Raw genomic sequence first — 22,961 nt, 5'->3', positions numbered from 1 at the left:
CTCCTGGTGCAAATCAACCCTCCCAATCTGGCAGTTTTTCACTGCCCAGGATACTCTGGACGAAAACTTGTTATTCTTCGAAAACGTTGTTAAGAGCTAACCACATCAATTCTATAGGCTGGGGCGCTGACCTTACTGAAGACAACTAGTCCCGAATATCCTGAAGCCTAGTAAGGAAGGGGTCTATACGCTCCCCTTTCTGCATCCTTGTGCATCTCAGCTTCTCCTCAAGATACATCTTTGTTGCTCAGAATATCCTTCGCACAACGTAGAAAGTGCCTCCCACATCTATCGGGCAGTATCTTTGCCAACTATGTGAGATACCATGTGATCTCGAACCCCATCGAGGATCAACCTCTTTGCTTTCGCCATCTCCTTCTTGTACTTCTTAAGCAAAGTTGCATCTACGAGTACAACTACCACATTATCGATGTAAGTCTTGAGATCATGTTCATCTAGAAGGCAGGAAATTCTAGCCTTCCAGATCACATAGTTGGAGGCTCCCTCCAACCGATCTTGATCTCTCAACCCTGCTGATGCCATCTCTCCAAAAATGTTGAATTCCTCCTCTTCTCCTCTGCGCAACTGCTACCCAGCTATTCACACTCCCTTTTGGAGTGAGAAACTCTGCACACAACTACTGCTACTCTGCTAGGAAAATTTGAACTTCTGGGCTAGAAGTCCTCTGAGGAAAGAATTCCCTCAGTGCGTTCTCTTCCTCCCTCCTGATTCTATTTTGCACTAGCAAACTGCTGCAAAATATCTGCGTCCCAGTTGAAAATCTGCTCTGCAAGGAAACTATTGCTACTCCCCCTACCTCTAGCAATCTTTGATCTGGAAAATTTATTTTCTCTGTCGACTCTCTCAAAGAAATAAATTTCCTCAAAAACTAACCCTCTTGGCCCAAGGGACTGTGCTGCCTTAGAGGGTTTCGAACTGCTGCCTCTGCAAAGATTCGAACAGCCTCCTTCCTTCTGCACTTAGCTCTCTAGCTTACGATCTGTGCTCTGATACCATGTGAAAATTCGGTGATCCCAAATCCTACTGCAACAACTGATAATGTTTTTTCTATTTGTTAAATTAATTAAACAAATTATTTGCAGTTTCCTAAGGAAAATATCGAAACATATACACCGCAGCCTTCACAAAATAAATATTGCGGAAGAAATAAAAACATTGGAAGAATAGATGCACACATAATAAAACACCGTTACTTTTGGACCAATGTCCCCGGAAAAACCCAACTTGGGAAAACAGTGCAGCAGCTGAGGGTTTTATTATTATGCAATAGTAAATCCGAGTACAAACCTATCGAAGCTCAAATCTAGCTTTCCATACAGAGAAAATCGCTGAGAGAAGTCTAGTGAGAAAAATCTCACTTCCACCGGTGATCCGACACTAACCTTAGCTCAAGATGAGCTACTCCTTGTTGCCTTTGCATTGCCTCTGCGTCACCCAGCTCAGACCAGCGTCTCTCTCACTCTGTTGATCAGCTGTTGCTCAAGAAACTCGATCTTCTGGCCTCCAGGCTCACACTCCGACTCCTACCACTAAATCTCGACTTCTCCTCAACAAAATACGGATCTCCCTCTGAAGCTTTGCGCCGCCTCTCTACACCACGTCAGCCTCTCTGTGGAGTACGTTGTCTCTCTGCTATGCACTCACCGGACTGGAAAAACTTCCTTCCGGCCTTACTATCCTTGCCCCTCTCTCACTGCTTCAAAAATACTGAATCACCTCCGGCAACACATAGCTGCTACTCTGGAGTTCAATTTCCCAACAATATTGAATTCCTTGCTCCTCAAGTATGTTCTCCAACCCCCATCGAATTTCCTCTTATAATCTCTCACTGAGGCTTCAACGGCCAAGATTAAAACATAATCGATAGCTAAGATTAACTAGAGATCGATTCACATCTTCTTCTAGAAGATTCTCACCATGACTTCATTAATACCCTTTAATTAATCAGTTTTCCTAAGTTTAGACTTAGGTATTGTTACAGATCTATTTGGGCACATCAAATCCCAACATTCAGATCAGTGTTCTAGGGCTCATCAAACCCTAATCTCAGTTGCTTCATGCCCTAAACAAGTCACCCCTTTGAATGCCTCCTTCCTAGACAGTTTCATGACTTGAAGACATCTAGAAATACCCTCTAGCGGGACCAGCACAAGTAAGCCCTTATGAAGGTGCGTTGTAGAGCAGTTAAGTCCACTGCCAGGGTGCTCTCCAGAGCACTTAGGCTTCCTTTCACCTGAGCTGGGCGAGAATGAGCGAAATTCACATAGGTTTTGGGGAATATTCTTATCTTTTGGAGTCATCTAGAAGTTTCCCTGACTTATCAACTCCTATGAGATTGAACATGGATGAGGAATGAGTTAAGGTGCATCCTATCCTCTCATCCCTTCCTCCATGGAACTAATTCTAAGTATGGAAGGCCATCCAATGCCACCATTAATGACAAAACCTCCTTCATCTTCCTATAAATTGACCACTCATCTAAGTGATCAAGGGTTGGAACTTGGACTATGTTGAATTGTAAGGAGATAATGTTGCTATGAGATTTGGCTTTGAAGCAACTATTGTGATGCTACAAGTTTGTCATGCTTTTGATGTGATGTGGATGGGATCCAAGCTGGAGGAATGGCTTTGAATCAGACACCAATGCTTGTAATTCCTTCTTCTATCTAATAAAGTGTTTGAACCTTTTTCCCATATGTTTGTGTTGTTTCATAATGCTTATATGTGTGAATTGTATCTGATTCCTTTCACTTATATTCAATAGATCGTATGCTTTGATCAGTTTTTGTCTTTTGTTGTGTTTATAGGGTACTTCTCAAGCGAATTAAGTACGAGAAGGAGCAACAGAATCGATACAAGGGAGACGAGAGGAAAGCAGAACTACAGGTAGGCCTTCTATCTTCTCATCTTATCTATTGCTTATAGGAAAAGTCTAAAACACTTTAAATTGTTGTTCTAGATATAGCTACTTATATAGGGAATTAGTATTTATCTATAGATACTAAATTCTCCAAAATAAATTGGCGACTCTGCTGGGGATTGAACCCAGAATCTCTGTTTTCGCATATGAGCCTTGGTTGTTTTCATCCCATCGCCACCATCCCTTTGGCCGATCATACGCTTTCACTTGGTTTTTTTACCCTTTTTTGAGGAACAATTGCAATGAGTTTGAGGAACAGTTGCAATGAGTGATCTTATTAACCAGCCTCTTCACATCAATCAACATGTTTTGAGAAGTTCCAGCATCACCAGAACCAATTGCTACCCTAGACACCACTCGTTCCTCAAAATGGAGTCCTCTTTAATCTCTTTTCAGACTCTAAACATGAAATGATTACTGAGTGATTGTCCTTTCCAGCTTGTTAACGGATTGGAAACGATATCTCTCTTGTATTATTTTACGCTTTTTCGGACTTGAGAGATTAATTTACGAAAAAGAACATGTGGAGTTTTCTTTTTGTCCCTTTTCAAACTCTTTAAACATGAAAATGACCGAGTTATCTTTGTCGTTAAACTCGTTAAAACATCAAATAGCGATGGATTCGCCCAAAGGGTGAAATTATACAAGAAGCATATGTTATCCTCCTCAAGCTTGATAAAAATAAAGAGGTATTGGTCAACAATGACTGGGAAAAATGGGAAAAGGGGAAAACCACTCTATGGCAGCAAGTCGCTCTTGAACATGACACTTTCACTCCATCACCGTGACTATTTGGGTTGGGTTATTAGCTTGATGGTTATCACACCATTGGTCTATCATACAATCCATCACTTTGTTTTGGGTCAATGCTACCAATTCACTTTAGTGTCGCCAACATGTTCAAGAGAAATCATCCAGTGAAAATTCATATTTTGCAATACCATAAGCCTTCATTTTCATGACCATCATTCTTGAACCTTGTGTCGTCAGTCAAATTCCATCTCTAAAATCACTACACTCGTTTCATGTCGTTCATGTGGGATACATCAAGGCCCTCCTGCGACAAGTCACTTCTTGTCGACATCAGCACATTATCCAAGAAGTTTACTTAGAAACACCCATTCAGTACCTTGAAGCTTGCATGCATCAATGGCAGGTTTCTCGCTTCCAGCGATAGGCATACATAAATGGCCTTCGACCGAAAGACTTTGTATGGTGTTCGACATCAAATCATCCATTCACACCATGCAGAATGTACTGTAGTACCTTGCAGATCATTATCATTATTGGTGATTTCTCTCGCATCTGTTAACAGCTTACATCATTGGCTGGTAATCAGATGGTGTCTTCCCATGTTCGACTTCAGATCACATGTTCACATGGTTAAGACTCTTACTTGAGCGAACGGTTGAACAAGATTGAAGACCCCGGATCTAGTTTCATCCATCCAGGCAGCGATTTCAGGAGTACTAAATCATATGTACAATGGCTTTACATTCATGGTCATTCTGATCATGGGTTTATATCTGTAGACGACTGTTTATGTACATGTAATGAAAGTTTATAAGCTGAGCATGGTTATGCCTTCCCTCAGCAGTTCATGTAAACTCAAATATCATGATATATGTATTGTAATTGATGCAGATCGCCTTCCACTTTGATACCTCCTCATCAAATCGTAAAGCATTTCATTCGACATTAGCATTTTTCTGATTTCATGCTTTAGGGGCAGTTGTTACAGATCTATTTGGGCACATCAAATCCCGACATTCAGATCAGTGTTTTAAGGCTCATTAAACCCTAATTTCAGTTGCTTCATGCCCTAAACAAGTCACTCCTTTGAATGCCTCCTTCCCAGACAATTTCATGACTTGAAGACATCCAGAAATAGCCTCTAGAGGGACCAACGCAGGTAAGCCCTTATGAAGGTGTGCTGCAGAGCAGTTAAGTCCACTGCCAGGGTGCTCTGCAGAGCACTTAGGCTTCCTTTCACTTGCATTGGGCGAGAATGAGCGAAATTCACATAGGGTTTGGGGAATATTCTTATCTCTTGGAGTCATCTAGAAGTTTCCCTGACTTATCAACTCCCATGAGCTTGAAAATGGATGAGGAATGAGTTAAGATGCATCCTATCCTCTCATCCCTTACTCCATGGAACTAATTCTAAGTATGGAAGGCCATTCAATGCCACCATTAATGACAAACCCTCCTTCATCTTCCTATAAATTGACCACTCATCTAAGTGATCAGGGGTTAGACTATGTTGAATTGTAAGGAGATAATGCTACTATGAGATTTGGCTTTGCAGCAAGTATTGTGATGCTACAAGTTTGTCATGCTTTTGATGTGATGTGGATGGGATCCAAGCTGGACGAATGGCTTTGAATCAGACACCAATGCTTGTAATTCCTTCTTCTATCTAATAAAATGTTTGAACCTTTTTCCCATATGTTTGTGTTGTTTCATAATGCTTATATGTGTGAATTGTATCTGATTCCTTTCACTTATATTTAATAGATCATATGCTTTGATTGGTTTTTGTCTTCTGTTGTGTTTACAGGGTACTTCTCAAGCGGATTAAGTACGGGAAGGAGCGACGGAATCGATACAAGGGAGACGAGAGGAAAGCGGAACTACAGGTAGGCCTTCTATCTTCTCATCTTATCTATTGCTTATAGGAAAAGTCTAAAACACTTTAAACTGTTGTTCTAGATATAGCTACTTATCTAGGGAATTAGTATTTATCCGTAGATACTAAATTCTCCAAAACAAAGTTCCAATTCGAATCTTTGATTAGATCTCGTAAAATCCCAGTCGAGACTTTCACTTGATCTCGTAAAATTCCAGTCGAGTCTTTCACTTGATCTCGTAAATGAACCTTCATTCCATCCACCTGATAGCCACAAGTAGTCTACTTAGATGAATGTAATGAAGCTTGGGGGGCATGCACCTAGTGGTAAAGTTAAGTTTCCATGTAGGTTATGTGAAGGGAATCACCCCATTCACCTTTGTCCCTATCTGGACGAAGCCAAAAAGGTGTTGGATAACCGTCCTGTTTCACTGTAGCGACTTCCATCTGGTTACAGGAGACTCTCCCTTTCATCATGCTAGGGGCATGTAAACCAATTTCAAGCAAAGTTTTTCCTCGTTTCAAGCTTGTGTAAACATGAAACTGAATCCAAGCATAGTTCCCTATGGTTCAAGCTTGTGCAAAAATGAACCCATTTCCATTTTTAACCCTCATGATTGCCATTCCATCAACCTTTTCTGTCAGATGAGCCTTGGTTGTTTTCATCCCATCGCCACCATCCCTTTGGCCGATCATATGCTTTCACTTGGTTGTTTTACCCTTTTTTGAGGAACAGTTGCAATGAGTAGTCTTATTAGCCAGCCTCTTCACATCAATCAACATGTTTTGAGAAGGTCCAGCATCACCGGAACCAGTTGCTACCCTAGACACCACTCGTTCCTCAAAATGGAATCCTCTTTAAGCTCTTTTCAGACTCTTTAAACATGAAAAGATTGTCGACACTTGTCCTTTCCAGCTCGTTAACGGATTGGAAACAACATCTCTCTTGTATTATTTTACGCTTTTTCGGGCTTGAGAGATTAATTTACTAAAAAGAACTTGCGGAGTTTTCATTTTGTCTCTTTTCAAACTCTCTAAACATGAAAAGGACCGAGTATCTTTGTCGTTAAACTCGTTAAAACATCAAATAGCGACAAACTTGTCCATCTAGACAAGATTGAGCTTCACCTTCGCTAGACTCGTTAAAACATCAAATAGCGATGGATTCGCCCGAAGGGTGAAATTATACAACAAGCATATGTTATTCTCCTCAAGCTTGATAAAAATAAAGAGATACTGGTTAGCAATGACTGGGGAAAATGGGAAAATGGGAAAACCACTTTATGGTAGCAAGTTGCTCTTGAACATGACACTTTCACTCCATCACCGTGACTATTTGGGTTGGGTTATTAGCTTGATGGTTATCACACCATTGGTCTATCATACCATCCATCACTTTGTTTTGGGTCAATGCTACCAATTCACTTTAGTGTCGCCAACATGTTCAATAAAAGTCATCCAATGAAAATTCATCTTTTGAAATACCATAAGCCTTCATTTTCATGACCGCCATTCCTGAACCTTGTGTCATCAGTCAAATTCCATCTCTAAAATCACTACACTCGTTTCATGTCGTTGATGTGGGATACATCAAGGCCCTCTTGCAACAAGTCGCTTCTTGTCGACATCAACACATTATCCAAGAAGTTGACTTAGAAACACCCATTCAATACCTTGAAGCTTGCATGCATCAATGGCAGGTTTCTCGCTTCCGGCGATAGGCATACATCAATGGCCTTCGACTGAAAGACTTTGTATGGTGTTCGACATCAAATCATCCATTCACACCATGCAGAATGTACTGTAGTACCTTGAGGATCATTATCATTATCGGTGATTTCTCTCGCATCTGTTAACAGCTTACATCATTGACTGGTAATCAGATGGTGTCTTCCCATGTTCAACTTCAAATCACATGTTCACATGGTTAAGACTCGTACTTGAGCGAACGGTTGAACGAGATTGAAGACCCCAGATCTAGTTTCATCCATCCGGGTTGCGATTTCAGGAGTACTAAATCATATGTACAATGGCTTTACATTGATGGTCATTCCGATCATGGGTCTATATCTGTAGACGACTGTTTATGTACATGTAATGAAAGTTTATAAGCTGAGCATGGGTATGCCTTCCCTCAGCAATTCATGTAAAATCAAATATCATGATATATGTATTGTAATTGATGCAGGTCACCTTCCACTTTGATACCTCCTCATCACATCGTAAAGCATTTCATTCGACATTGGCATTTTTCCGACTTCATGCTTTAGGGGGCAGCTGTTACAGATCTATTTGGGCACATCAAATCCCAACATTCAGATCAGTGTTTTAGGGCTCATCAAACCCTAATTTCAGTTGCTTCATGCCCTAAACAAGTCACCCCTTTGAATGCCTCCTTCCCAGACAGTTTCATGACTTGAAGACATCCAGAAATAGCCTCTAGAGGGACCAGTGCAGGTAAGCCCTTATGAAGGTGCGCTGCAGAGCAATTAAGTCCACTGCCAGGGTGCTCTGCAGAGCACTTAGGCTTCCTTTCACCTGCACTAGGCAAGAATGAGCGAAATTCACATAGGGTTTGAGGAATATTCTTACCTTTTGGAGTCATCTAGAAGTTTCCCTGACTTATCAAATCCTATGAGCTCGAAAATGGATGAGGAATGAGTTAAGGTGCATCCTATCCTCTCATCCCTTCCTCCATGGAACTAATTCTAAATATGGAAGGCCATTCAATGCTAGCATTAATGAAAAAACCTCCTTCATCTTCCTATAAATTGACCACTCATCTAAGTGATCAAGGGCTGGACTATGTTGAATTGTAAGGAGATAATGCTGCTATGAGATTCGGCTTTGAAGCAAATATTGTGATGCTACAAGTTTGTCATGCTTTTGATGTGATGTGGATGGTATCCAAGCTAGAGGGATGGCTTTGAATTAGACACCAATGCTTGTATTTCCTTCTTCTATCTAATAAAGTGTTTGAACCTTTTTCCCATATGTTTGTGTTGTTTCATAATGCTTATATGTGTGAATTGTATCTGATTCCTTTCACTTATATTCAATAGATCGTATGCTTTGATTGGTTTTTTGTCTTCTGTTGTGTTTACAGGGTACTTCTCAAACGGATTAAGTACGGGAAGGAGCGACGGAATCGATACAAGGGAGACGAGAGGAAAGCGGAACTACAGGTAGGCCTTCTATCTTCTCATCTTATCTATTGCTTATAGGAAAAGTCTAAAACACTTTAAACTGTTGTTCTAGACACAACTACTTATCTATGGAATTAGTATTTATCTGTAGATACTAAATTCTCCAAAACAAATTTAAAAAAAGATTAATTATTTTAATTAAGTCGTCTCTAGGTGGAAATTCTAGAAATGATTTTTGGATTTTGGAGAATACATGTATTCTAGCCTCTCCACAAATTTTCGTGGCTAGAACACACCCGATGCTACAAAAACTAACAAATGGCTGATGCAAACAAAAATGACAGATATGTATGGTCGTTCTCTATAGGCTACAGTTTTTCTATAGCGGCAACAAACACAGCATCTCATCTTTCAAAACCTCAAGATCTTCCCACTTTGATACCATATAAGAAATATAAACTATGACGCACAAATGATAAACACAATGAAGAATGAATAAGAGGAACTCGAAAAAGATATGCAATATCAGCTTCGGTTCACTTAATATGATCATGTTTTTCTGTTTTAGAAAGATTGTAATTTGTTGTAAGATCTAATTTATTCTTATTCGATCTGAAGTGGTTGAATGATTATCTCGATTCTCAATCATCATCTGACAACTTAATGCCCAACAACTTGAAATTATTACGTAAGTAAACCTTACAATCTAACAAAGTTTTCTTGTGTCATTGGTTGCTTGCATGCATATCAAATACACAAATTTTGTGCACTGATCACTCATACTAAACTTGCAAATTTTCCTTAGTGTTGTCAGTGCACAATCATTAGGGACACCCTTCCTGTATCTAGAAAAGCACCAGTCCAAATGGAGGAGTAATTAGCAATGACCATATGCTAATCACTCACAATTATTTCAAAGGTTTTCTCAGAGCAGATCTGAGAGATAATGATACCACAATAAAGGCAGATAGTCCAAACAGAGGCATGATATAATATGAACATGATGTGCATGCAAAAAATTCCGAAAGTATCCAAGACAGTTTATAATCAGAATATTCAAAGATTATCTGAGTTAGTTGATCATTCAAGTCTTTCTCGTAAAAGCATGTAGCAATTATGGAAAAGAAAAGGAAAACTCAATAACTCAACTATGATTGAAGTTTCATATATTGTGTAGAATCAGGATCTCTCTCCAATGTAAATTCATGCATAATAAACCATTGAAAACTGCAAGAATGCTTCTGCTTGTGAAAATCAATACACACATGTATCAAAAATAATTTGCTAACACATGTAACTCCAAAAAGAGGGGAGGAGCATACAATAAGTTCATTTGGAGGGAAGGTGCGTTTCGGAGAAGAATAGTAAATAAAGACACCAACCCAAATGCAGATGCCGCAAACCATTCTGGTACAGCTGCACACATTCAATCATCATGTGCAACAATTATAGACAAACTTCCCCTTTCAAATTTAAATTGAAGTTGCTCAAGATGTGTGCTCTGTGTGCATAAATTTTTATCTTCTTATGCCATCATTGTTTGCATCTACTTTGTACATCTAGGAGAGGCATTGACGCTGGAGAACTTTAATCAATTCTCAAGGATTTTAAATACGATCTATTTACATCTGTTTCCAATTTCATGTTAAAGTTGTGTGTGCATTGACATTTCCCATCACTTATTTTCCTTCTGTCACTTATGCTTCATTTATGTGCTTAGGAAGCACACAAGCAACAAAGATTGTCCTAAAACTGTAAGCACATTTTTGACTCAAAACTTAGTGGTACGTACAAGTCAAGTACCAATCTGAAATTCACATCCTTAAGATGCATTTGAAAATATTTCAAAATGACTAGATAATAAAACACGTATTAGCTATATTCAATATTGTCGTTACAATGAAAACATCCATACACCTCCACCAGTGCTTAGTTTCTTTCTAGAATCTCATAAATGATAAAACCCTACAGGAATAAGTTCCATACACTATAATACTTGTTTCAAAGTACAAGAGTTAACAGTTGTGGAAGTAGTTACCAGTTGACTCTGATTGCAATGATTCCTCGGGGACAACCACTGCAATCGGCCTGTCATCTTCTGGATTTACTAAAAGGAAAAGCTTGTATTGTTCCCCAAACCTCTCCTGCAGACAGCATATTTGAATGTTGGATAACATTATTGAAATAAGCATGGACCAATAACAGCATAGCCTGTGAGAATTAATAAGCATAATGAGAAAAAAACCTGCAATCTCCCCTTTAGCTTCATATAACTCTTATTTGCATCACCCCGTAGATTTCCTTTAAACAAGACACCACCCTGCTTATCACCAAAGCCAAAAGTATGAGTCATAAATTCCAGCATGAATATGCAGATAACGATTCCACATAATTCTACCGATTGTGCCTTATTAGTAACAAAAGCTCTTTGACTAAGGAACCTTGCTTGAGGTTCACCCCAGAGAACAATAAGGGCAAATATCTGTTAGATATGATGTACTTGCAACACATGGAAACACAAACAAAGGATCACTAAGATAAGTGACAATTCGATGGAAAGCATCATTGAAGCATCTGTTGATTTTTCTACTAGGATGCACAGTAGAAACTGATCTTCTGATCTAATAATTACTTCCTAATGATTTCCAATCAATTTATCTTATGCCACTTATATCATTAAGCAATTATACATAGAAAATCTCAACAGTAATGCAATGAAAACAGTAAGATCATAAAGAGACAGCCATGCACAATAGAGACAACAAATTTTCCCTGGGAAACCCAAACTTGGGAGAAAACCCAACAACTTTTCTTCTAGGAGAAATTGTTCTTCAACAAGGTTCACAATTACATAAACTGTCTAGAAATTTGTGCCAAAAACCAAGTCCAAGATACCAATCAAACTTGGTCAAATACCAGCCAGTCAATGCTAGTCAAACCACTAGAAATACCAAAAGTCAACGTTGGTAAATAGTCAAATTTTCAGCCCTGCATTCAGCTCGAATCTGTCGGCAACTCGTCCTGTAGTCAGATCCATACTGCAGTCAACAGTCAAACTTGATCAATTTGCCCTCCTTTCTGCTCCTTCTACGTCTGCTTCAAAAGATGTCTTGTGTGGTGATGAGTGATCGAAATGAGGATGTCCCTTGTGTATTTATACTTGTCAAATGGGTGTGTTTTGACCAAGGGTCACACCCTTTCATGGTGAGGTCGACTTGACAGTTTGGAGCCTACATGAACCCCAAAAATTAAACTTCTAATTTCTATTTTCATAATTTTCCTTGGCCAACTTGGGAGGCCTCTTAGCATGCAGGAATACCTCCCGATGCTACACAAAAATCAACACTCCCTTTTAGCGAGGGAGATATTCTCTACAACAGATTTCCCCTTAGCTGAAATTTCTCCTCCATAAGAAAATTCCATGAGATTTCCATGTTAATGTATGTCTATAAGATAACTCCATCCTAGAGTGGGCAATGTAAATTTCCGGGGCTTTTTGGCCAAAGTCCTTTGTGGCTTCTTAGGAAAATGAATCAATCTCCTATGGTCAAATTCCTTTATGGCCTAGCCAAGTCCTTCTAGCTTCTCATGAGAGAATTTGCCTTTGGACCATTCACCTTTCTGGTGAAAGTCTTTTATGACCTAGCCAAGTCCTTCTAGTAGCCAAGTTCTTTTGGCTTCACAAGTTAACTACATCTATCTCCTCTAGTCAAAGTTCTTTATGACCTAGCCAAGTCCTTCTGACTTCTTAGGAGAAGATTTGTCCAATCATGTAATTTCTCTAGGCCAATCACCTCTGGTTAAAGTCCTTTATGACCCATCCAAGTCCTTCCAACTTCTCAGCATAGTTTTGAAAACTAGTGACCGGACCAGTCCAACTAGTAAACCGGGTTTCAAACCAGAATCAGTCAACCCGAGACTAGTCAGATCTCAATGAACCAATTTTTAAAAAAATACATTAAATAATTAATTTTTAGTGAAAAAAACTATTTTTAAGATTTAAAACCATGATTCCAAGCCAATAGAGACAAAATATGCAAAGCTTGCTCATTTATATACCATGTAAAGGTGAATATATAAAAATGACACTGAGTGCAATATATATCATGGACAAAATACATAAACAATGAGGCTCTAAATGGCCTATAAAGTCCAAAAACAATTCTACAAGCTATGAGGTCATCGGCCTACTACAAGACTACAAGTCTAGACTCTACACATGATCAATCATCAAATCCATCACCACTACTAGACACATGATCATCATCATCATCAAGAGCTACATAGACATCATATGGTTCAGAGTCTGAGGATGCCTCAGCCTCATCTGCAACCTCAGTGGCACTGCCACCTATGAAAATTCCTAGACCGGAATCCGTACTGCAACAAACTGATGTTACTTCTCGTACTTGTTAATCCATGCAAGTTATTTACTGTGTTCTACTGTAAATATCGAAGTAAATACAACTGCAACCTTCACTCTTTAATTATTATATGGGGAAACAAGAAACTGAGCAAGAAAGAAATACAAAACACATCTACATAGTTACTTTTGGACAAATGTCCCCTAAAAAACCCAGTGTGGGAAAATAGGTGCAGCAGTTGAGGGTTTTTACTATTATGTAGTAGCAATTTCTGAATACAATTGTTGGATGCCTTCCTGGCTATCCAGTACAGAGAATATCATTGACAGAGAGCTAAGTGAGATTACCTCACACTATGACAGGACATCCTAGCCAATCCAGCCACTGAATGGACTACCCCTAGCTGCCTCTGCGTTGCTTTTGCACAGTCACTACGTCATCCCAGCGTCACAACCTCTAGGGACAGCATCACCCCTTGTGTTGATCGATTTGCTGCCCAAGAAATTCGATTTTCACCTCCTGATCTCACACCCCAACTCCCGACTTCTGATATCAATTCTTTCAACAAATTTTTGGACCTCCTCACGGCTTCTGTGTTGCCTCTGCATGGCCCTACATCAGCCTCTCTAGCTCTGCGCTTCCTTTGCTGGATCTCTCTTTGCCTCCTCTGCTGAGTATTCCTGGATCAGGAGAAATCTCCAACCGGAACTAACCCTGCCCCTCACTGCAAAAGATCACTTCGAATTCCTCTCTGGCAGCGGCTCTGCTTCAGGAATTCGATCTTCTGATCTTCACTCGATGTGTTCTCCAATTGCCCATCAAGCCTCCTCTTATAATCCTCTCACTGATCAATCAACGACCCAGAGTAGATTCTAATCAATGGCTAGGATCATATTGACTTGATCTCCACCTTCTTCTAGAAGTTTCACCTATAGTTTAGATTAATACCCATTAATTATTTTAATTTCCTAAGTTTAGACTTAGGGACCCATTAAAAATAATTAACTATTTTAATAAAATTGTCTCCGGGTGGAATTTCCAAGCGATTTTTGCGTATTGGAGAACGCATGTGTCTAAGCCTCCTTGCAAAATTTGAGACTTAGAGCACCTCTAACGCTACCAGAAATGAACACTCCCTCTTAGCGAGGAATGCGCTCTAGCAATACAACCTGCTGAAGCATCACCCTGTTCTGTAATATCTCCCTCTGCGCTACTAATGTCTAGCATCCTGCCCACCAACTAGTGCGCAAATGTTGCATCTATACTGTTGCTGACCCTGCCACTATCAACACTGCATCCGTACTGCAACTCCCTCTGAAATTTTGCATCCTTGCTACTACTGGCATTGCCATTGCCAACTGCTCTTGCACTGCAACCTTCTCCAACTATTGATGCTACTACATTAGCAACGGAAAAGCATCCAAAATTACTGAACAGGTGTTCAGTATGATGCATCTTGTTGCTGGAATTATGACAGCTGCTAGTCTCTGCACTGACCCTTTGAAACCTTTGCGCTGTTGCTGACCTCTGCTATGTGCCATCTGCAGTACTACCAACTCTCCACTACACTACTCACTCTCTAACACTTCTAGCCACTGCAACTATCACTCTGGCACTCTTCTGCACCAACTAACACTAGTCCATCCTGCTACTACTGATTTGGGTTCTCATAGCAAGGTAATGATCCGAGAGGTGAACTCCTCAAGGATCTTGCGTAGCTACATTCCTTTTGAACTACAGCTCTAGATCACCCCATCTCCCTCCTAGGGACGCCTGGGTTGCAATGGCGAACTCCTCCTCAATCTTCACGGCTGCAACCTTCGGATCATGCTTCTCATCCTTGTCCTTCTTCCTGAGGGGACACTGTGTAGCATAATGACCGAATTCACCACACCTGAAGCATTTAATCTTCAACACATCCTTCTTCCGCCTCCATTGCTCCTATTGCCCCTTGGATGCAAGGGTTGCATTCTCATTCTCCTCCTTGAGCATCGACCCACTTGTTGCTACTCCCATCAAGCTTACACTTGACCAAGTCTCTCCTCAGCTCTTCCTGCTTAAGAGCTACCCACATTCCATCCTAGTCTGGCAAAGTTGCCCTGCCCAGGATACTCTGGACAAAGACTTGCCACTCCTCTAAAACTGAATTTAGGGTCAGTCTTACCATCTCAGAAGCTTGAGGTGTTGACCCCACAGCTACCAACTCATCTCCGGTCTCCTGAAGCTTAGTGAGGAATGGATCAATGTGTTCCCCCTTCTACATTTGCATAGACCTCATCTTCTGCTCAAAGTACATATTCTGTTGCTCGGAAGATCTCTGATATAGTGTCGAAAAAGCATTCCACATCTCTTTGGCAGTGTCTCTGCCAGCTACGTGACAGACTACATGATCCTTCACTCCATCGATGATCATTCTGTTGATTTGGGGTAGCATTGGATGTGCTCTAGGCCTCAAATTTTTGCAGGGGGGATTGGGCACATGCATTCCAAAGAACCCAGAAAGCATTTTGGGAAATTCCACCCGGACACGATTTTATTAAAATAATTAATATTTTTAATGGAGTTCCTAAGTTTAAACTTAGGAAAATTAAAATATTAATGGGTATTAATCTAATTGTAGGTGTAACTTCTAGAAAAAGACAGAGATCAAGTCAAAATGATCTGCAGCATTTGATAAATAATCGTTTCATCATTTATTTCATAAGGCACTGGTCTATTAACTTAATAAAATCAATTTAGTGCTTGTTTCCTCTCGTGTCTCCCAACCCAACTGGTCCCCAATTGGTCATTCATTTTCCCATAGGGTCTACCCCCCTTAGTCGCGGGAGACAGGCTCAAACGGAGAGATCGGGAATCAAGGTGACAGCCCCCGGTCTGAGCATTGTCATGACAATCTGTGCGACAATAGGGCTCATACTGTTGTGACCAGCAGTGGTCAAGTTTCAGTAAGGAGAGTCTATGTACTCCAATCCCACTGATTTATATCTATTAAGTGAGACTCAATTGAGCTCACTGTTGTAAAAACTCTGTTTTGGAAACATAATAGAGAGGCCCCCACTAAAGGCTGGACTAGGAGACGTAGCCCAGGAGCATTGGGTGAACTCCTTATTAAACTTGTTGTATTACATGTTTTCTTGTTGTGTTTTCTCTAACTGCTTCAATGTCTATGTATTTCGCAATCTTATCAATCCGTTGCTTAAAGTAAGATAGGCATATCCATGCACATGAGTCTCTAATACCTTTAATTCTATCCTGGATAAATTCCAGATCAATGGTATCAGAGCTCTAGGTTACTAAGGTTAGACAAGCTTGTGCTGGATTTTGTTGTTGAATGCTAACTAGATCAAAGCTTAAATTACAAGAAGAAGAATTGGTTGAAGCTAACCCTGAAATTGGAAGAGTCTATCCTAAAAGGAAAATGTCAGAAGAAAGTCCCTTGGAATCAGACTCCCAGTTCATGGATGGTTTCTTGACCATGAAAGCCATGGTAGAGGAAATGTATAGAGAAATTAAGAAAGGTAGAGAAGGAGATCCATCAAACTCCAAACAAGATAAAGGAGCAGAAGAATCTCTCCTCCATGACCACTCTAAAGGCGAAGGGAAAGAAGAAAAACTTCCCACACCTCCTAGTAGCCCTGTGTTGACCCCTACTGGTCAACTACCCATGCAGTGCACCCCGTTTTTCTTGACAGAAAGAAGCAGCACCTGATCAGCATGTCCGTGCCATCCTGCCATCATCAGCAACTTGATCTTGTTTTTGTAAACCCAGTCTGCATGTATTAACTGTAAATAATCTTAGCAGACATGAAGTCATGTATGTAATTTGCCTAGGTGGACCTAACTTTCTGATGATAATCTACGTCCCGGAAGGTTTTTTGTCTCACCGATCCACGGATCGGCAGAGTTTTCCTTCAAACCTGACCCCAAAGCCGGGATTGATTTTGTCATTAGAACTTTAGGAGAATCCTAGTGTGTTGATCTGCTAGATTATCGTTGTGTCGCAGAGCTGGGTGTTTTGTGAGGGTCTGTATTAAATGGGTTTGTCCCTTAAGATGTAATTTTGTAAAAGTCATGATGTAATGTGTCCTGAGGGTCGAGAAATGTTTTAAATCCCCTCATGAGTCCTAAGTCCTAGGTCCTAGGTGATGTTTCCGAAGGTTTAGTTCAGTGATCCATTTTAAAATGAATTAAAAAATTAAAAAATGAATAAAAATAATAAAATAATGAAAAATAATAAAAAATTAAAAAAAATAGCAAAAATCCTAACTAATAAAATAATAATATTTTAAGTTAATAAATCGACGGATGAGATCAAGAGATGTCTTGATCCTCATCAACGGTCGAGATCATTTCTACATGGATCACTTGAACTAGCCGTTAGGATCATTTCCTTTATATAGGGTCTTAGGGGGTCATTTCAAGTCATCTGATCTGTGAGTCTGTACTGAAAAGCTCTCTTGTAAATCTGATTTTCTGGTTAATAAAAAGACTTTGGGGTCCAAATCGTGCTGGTGTTACTCTCTGGGATTGCTGTGAGATCTTTAATTTTCTGCATATTTCAGTTTTTAGCCGTTAATCATAGCTTGTTTTTTTAAGAGTAGTGTGAGCACAGGTATCTTGTTCACCTGCTAGGGTTTGAGGGCTGCTAGGGTTTCTGAAATAATGGCAGGTATCTCCATTATTTTCTGAGATCTAGCAGCACTCTTTCTCTCTGTGCTGATGGTTGCTTGAGGTGTGCAGGAAAACCTTTCTGAAGGAAATTGTGGGCGTTTGGGGAAGTTCTAGGCTGAACCAGCCGACTCCCACAGGCTCTTCTGTGCAGAGCCCAGCTGATTGTGCCCTGGGTTAATCATTAAGAGTTTCTTTTCTGTTTTACATTGAGAGATTTTCTTTCTGTTCACAGTGAAGTTCAAAATTTCTGATATATTGAAAACAATTACTGCAATTATTGTCAAATCTGGCTGTCAAAGGGGCCAAATCTGTACATTTACTAGCTGTTCTAGGGTTTCAATTTTTCTGATCTAGGGTTTTTAGTTTCTTTCTGGCATACTTCATTAGGGTTTTGTTTTTCTTTTGCAGGTATAGGGTTTTGTCTTTGCATGACCATCGTCAATCTTCTCAGCCCCAAGCACCTGCAAACGCATAAGGACCGGGAAATCTGTGGGACGTGTCTCGCGATGCCTTCAGCCCAAACAAACACCGTCAAGATCGGATGAGACACCTGCTAACCACGGAGTTTTGTCATTTCTGTATACACATCCACGAGTTTGGTCTCAGAGCTTCTTTTTTTTGGAAAACCTTTCTGCATATGATGGATTAGAGCTGCGGTTGAAAGGAGATGAACGTCGGTATAAACTTATAATTCGCAGCCAGCTCCAAACTCAGATCACAACGTCCAGACTTCTGCGTAACATAAAAACTGATGCAAAAGATCCGTCTGCAACATTCTTCTCCGCTGTCGACAGTATATATATGCATAAATCGTGGTATTGACATGACTGAGTAAGAAGAGCTATTCAATGTGAACTATTTAGCGCCAGTCCGAGCAAATCGAGGTCGTTTATGCAATGTTCAGCTTCTGCTGTCTCCGTCCAGCTTCAATCGCATTCTTCAATCACGCTTTCAGGCAACCTGCAGACAAAAACGTGCCCACTTCATCCCCTACAGATATACGAGAGTGCTTTCTCAGCCCTGCAAGCTTAAATCGATTCAGCTCCTTCACCGATTGAAAGCCTGTTCCGTCATTTCCTGTGCGTGAATGATCCCGGTGTGAGTTTCGCATTTGTCTTACCCTCGCTGCCGTCTTCAGGTAATGTATTTCACGGGTTATCACCTCCAAACATTTGCGTGGGCATCGAACTTACTCACGCCGGCAGCAGGCCTATTCCGCTCATCACGCAGACAGTAATATCGACCCATTTTTCTGAAGAGGTAAAAGGTATTGCGATTTTCATTTCGTTTTGGAGTTTAGGTTATTTAAATGTTAGATTTAAGTTTGAGTTTTTTTTAGTATTCACGTTTCAGTCATAGATTTTAATTAGATTTGATTTTGTTTCATTTAGTTTTGTTTTAATTAAGTTTTTAAATGTTAGCGTTAGTGCTTCAAGTTAGATTTTTAGGTTAGATCTTAATTTGTATTTAGTTTAGATTTATTTAGTTTTGTTAGATTTTCATGTTAAAATTTTGATTTAATTATTTTGGTTTAGAAATTTTCAATTTTAGTTTTATTTTAGCTTTTTAGATTCTAATTTTTCTTTTTATTCTTAGATTGTGTAGATTTTAAATAATTTCAAATATATAAAAAAAATAAAAAAGATTTTTAGATTTTAGTTTCATTTTTAAAATAGTTTAGTTTTAGAATAGAATTTTAAAATTTAAATTTTTTAGATTTTTAGATTTTCTTTTAAAAAAAAAAAAAAAAAAAATGAAAAAGATTTAAAAAAAAAAAAAAAAATTCGAAAAAATATAAAAATTTCGTGGAAAATTTATTTTTGCCAGATTCAGTTGTTTTCATGTTATATCTTTCATGCTGACCTTTAAAGTCGAGATGCGAAGTTGATATCTGGTTAATGGTTTATGATTCGTGGTGGTTTAAAGCATTTATCTTTTTGAAACTTTCAGTTGCTGGATATCATTTTGAGCATTGTGATTTAGTTAATGATAGATGATTACTGTTCATGTTTCATGTTTCTACACCATTTAACAAGTAATCGTTTTAACCAAATCTCTTAAGGCACTGGTCTGCTAAATTAATCAAATCCATCTAGTGCTTTTCATATCGTGTCTCGTGTCTCCCAACCAACTGTTTGGCAGTTGGTCTTCATTACCTCGCAGGGTCTACCCCCCTTAGCCGCGGGAGACAGGCTTAAACGGAGGGATCGGGGATCAGAGTGACAGCCCCCGGTCAGAGCGTTGTCGTGCCAATCTGCGCGACAACACCCTGAAAACAAAAATAAAACATCTTTGATTAAATTAGATGTTAAATTTGATTTGCCGATATATGATGGAGAGTTGAATGCAGAAAAGCTGGATAATTGGATTAGACAGATTGATGTTTATTGCAGAGTGCAGAGCATCGATTCAGACAAGAGTAAGATTCAGCTGGCCAGCCTACGCCTTGGAGGCACTACTTTGGTATGGTGGGAAGGCAGGAGCAGGACACAAACTGACATGAAGAAGCATGGTAAAATTCTTTCTGTCTAGAGTGAATTTGTTTCTGCAATTAAAAAGAAATTCTATCCACTAGCCTATATGCAGCAAGCCATGATGAGCTGGCAAACTCTTCGCCAATTAAAAGGGCAAAGTGTACAAGGCTACACTCAAGAATTTAGGAAAAGAGCTTTGATTCTAGGAATTTCCTTAGACTCACCTGAAACTCTGTTGAAGTATATAGGTGGTCTACACAGCTACTTAAGGCACACTATTCTCATGTTTAATCCCACTAGCATAGATGAGGTATCTATTCAAGCTACACATCTAGAGGCTAGAGGCAAGAATGTGAACCCAGAAGTTGGGGGATCATCAAAACCCACTGCAAGCAAAAGCAAGGAAAAGAGAAAACAGAAATGGAAAGAGAGGAAGACAAATACTGTACAAAAGACCAAGTCTTCATGCACTCACTGTAAGAAGGATGGGCATGATGATGAACATTGTTGGATCCTGCATCCAGAGCTGAGACCCAAGAAGTTCGAGGGAAAAAAGAAGAAGACTGTTGTAGCTATTCAAAAGGATTTGGGGTCAGACTCAGGAGATGAAACAACAATCGCAGCCACAAGTATAAAAGGTAAAAATTCTGAAGCATCTACTAGTAATTATGCACAATCTACTGATAATGAATAAAATGAGACGAAAAGACATGAGCTTTTTCATATTCAAGTTATTTCCAAGCATCAAAAGATTGATACTTTGTTTTATAGTGGCTCACAAGCAAATTTAATTTCTGAAGCAATTGTAAAGAAGTTGGGATTACTAACCACGCCTCACAAAAAGCCATATCCATTAGGTTGGTTATGTGATAAAGCACAGCTACAAGTGACTAGACAATGTAAACTTAGGTTTTCTTTTGGGTCAGCATTTGTAAATGAGGTTGAGTTAGACATAGTTCCTTTGGATATATGTGGAATTGTTTTAGGAAGTCCTTACTTGTATGATAGGAAAGCTATTTTCTATAGAGCTGAGAACAAGTATCAACTCGTTAAAGATGGAATCGAATATATTGTAAGAGCTCATCAACTCAAGAATAATTATACTCTCATAAACTCAGGGCAGATGAAAAGAATTGTAAATTCATGCAAACAGTTTTTACTGATCGTTGTAAAGGAAAAGAAACTTGATAAAACCAATGTATTTGAGGGCTGTGATGCTAAACAACAAGATGATTTAGAAAAAGTTGTTTTAAAATATGATATACTATTTCAAGAACCTAAGGGTCTGCCACCCAAAAAGGAAATAGTACATGATATTAATTTGCAGCAAGATGCTCCATTGCCTAACATTGGAGTGTACAGGTTGTCCGCTTTAGAGAATGCAGAAATCAAGAAGCAGGTACAGGAGCTGCTCGAGAAGGGGTTCATTAAACCTAGCACATCACCATGTGAGTCTCCAATTGTCTTGGTGAGAAAGAAAGATGGCTCATGGAGAATGTGCATTGATTACCGAGCACTGAATAAGATAACGATAAAAAATCATTATCCCCTTCCTTGCATAGATGATCTATTAGATCAGTTAAAAGAAGCTGTTTATTTTTCCAAGTTGGACTTGCATAGTGGCTATCATCAGGTCAGAGTTGCAGAGCAAGATGCATGGAAACTGTTTTCAAAACAAAGCAAGGATTGTATGAGTGGTCGGTTATGCCTTTTGGCTTAACTAATGCTCCTGCCACTTTCATGAGAGTAATGAATGATGTACTCAAATATTTTCTTGATGATTTTGTCATTGTATATTTGGATGACATTCTTATATTCAGTAAAACATGGGAAGAACATTTAAAGCATGTCAAGCAAACTCTAGATGTCCTGAAAAGAGAAAATCTTTATGTGAAGCTCTCAAAATGTGAATTTGGCAAAACATCTTTGAATTATTTGGGTCATATTGTAGGGGGTGGTGAATTGAAGATAGATCCCTCTAAGGTTGCAGTCATTGTAAACTGGCCTAAACCCAAATTTGCTACAGAAGTTAGAAGCTTCCTAGGAGTAGCACAGTATTGGAGCAAGTTTATTTCTAATTTCTCCTTAATTACAGCTCCGTTACATGCTTTAACAGGATTGAACAAGGTGTTTTAGTGGGGAGGCAAACAGCGGAAAGCCTTCGACGCCTTAAAATATAAGATTAGTACAGCACCAGTACTAGCATTGCCCGATCTTCAAAGACCATTTGAGATTAAAACAGATGCGAATGACTATGCCATGGGAGCAGTGTTGATGCAGCACGGTAAACCCATATGTTATCATTCTGAGACATTTAATTCTGCAGTAGTTAACTATCCCACATATGATAAAGAATTGTATGCATTAGTATAGAGTGTGAAAAAGTGGAAACATTATTTAATGGGCAAAGAGACAGTTATACATACTGATCATCAACCACTTCAATATTTACACTCCCAAACTAAGTTGCAGCATTCAAGACACTATAGATGGATGGGCTTTCTACAACAGTTTCATCTAGTCATCAGATATAAAAAGGGCATACACAATAAAGTTGCAAATATGTTGTCTAGACCAATCATAAATGCATCTACTATACTTAAGCATAATTCAGTATTGCATGAAAGCTACATTGAATAGTATGCTCAAGATATAGATTTTAAAGATGTATATGCAACTTTAAGTCATGGCAAACAAGTAGAAGAATTGAATTATCATGTTAAAGACCAACTCTTG

At 39.3% G+C, this 22,961-nt stretch overlaps 1 protein-coding gene across 1 annotated transcript in view; it reads right to left on the bottom strand.

The window, feature by feature from the left end:
* The window catches only part of LOC149151125 (putative zinc metalloprotease EGY2, chloroplastic), a 425,794-nt gene that overhangs the window by 236,647 nt on the left and 166,186 nt on the right, over window positions 1-22,961 (bottom strand). Inside the window, exons 6-8 of the mRNA XM_089440529.1 lie at window positions 10,962-11,036; window positions 10,755-10,860; window positions 10,039-10,132 (exon numbers count right to left, since the gene is read on the bottom strand). Coding sequence (XP_089296655.1) covers window positions 10,039-10,132; window positions 10,755-10,860; window positions 10,962-11,036 — 275 coding nt within the window. The remainder of the gene's footprint in view (window positions 1-10,038; window positions 10,133-10,754; window positions 10,861-10,961; window positions 11,037-22,961) is intronic.

The sequence above is a fragment of the Pinus tabuliformis genome, chromosome 9 (genome assembly GCF_031772625.1).
Source record: "Pinus tabuliformis cultivar Carrire ecotype Pingquan chromosome 9, CPIR1, whole genome shotgun sequence".
Classification (NCBI taxonomy): Eukaryota; Viridiplantae; Streptophyta; class Pinopsida; order Pinales; family Pinaceae; genus Pinus; species Pinus tabuliformis.
Note: the sequence above shows the minus strand (reverse complement) of the source record. Positions and strands in the feature narration are given on the sequence as shown.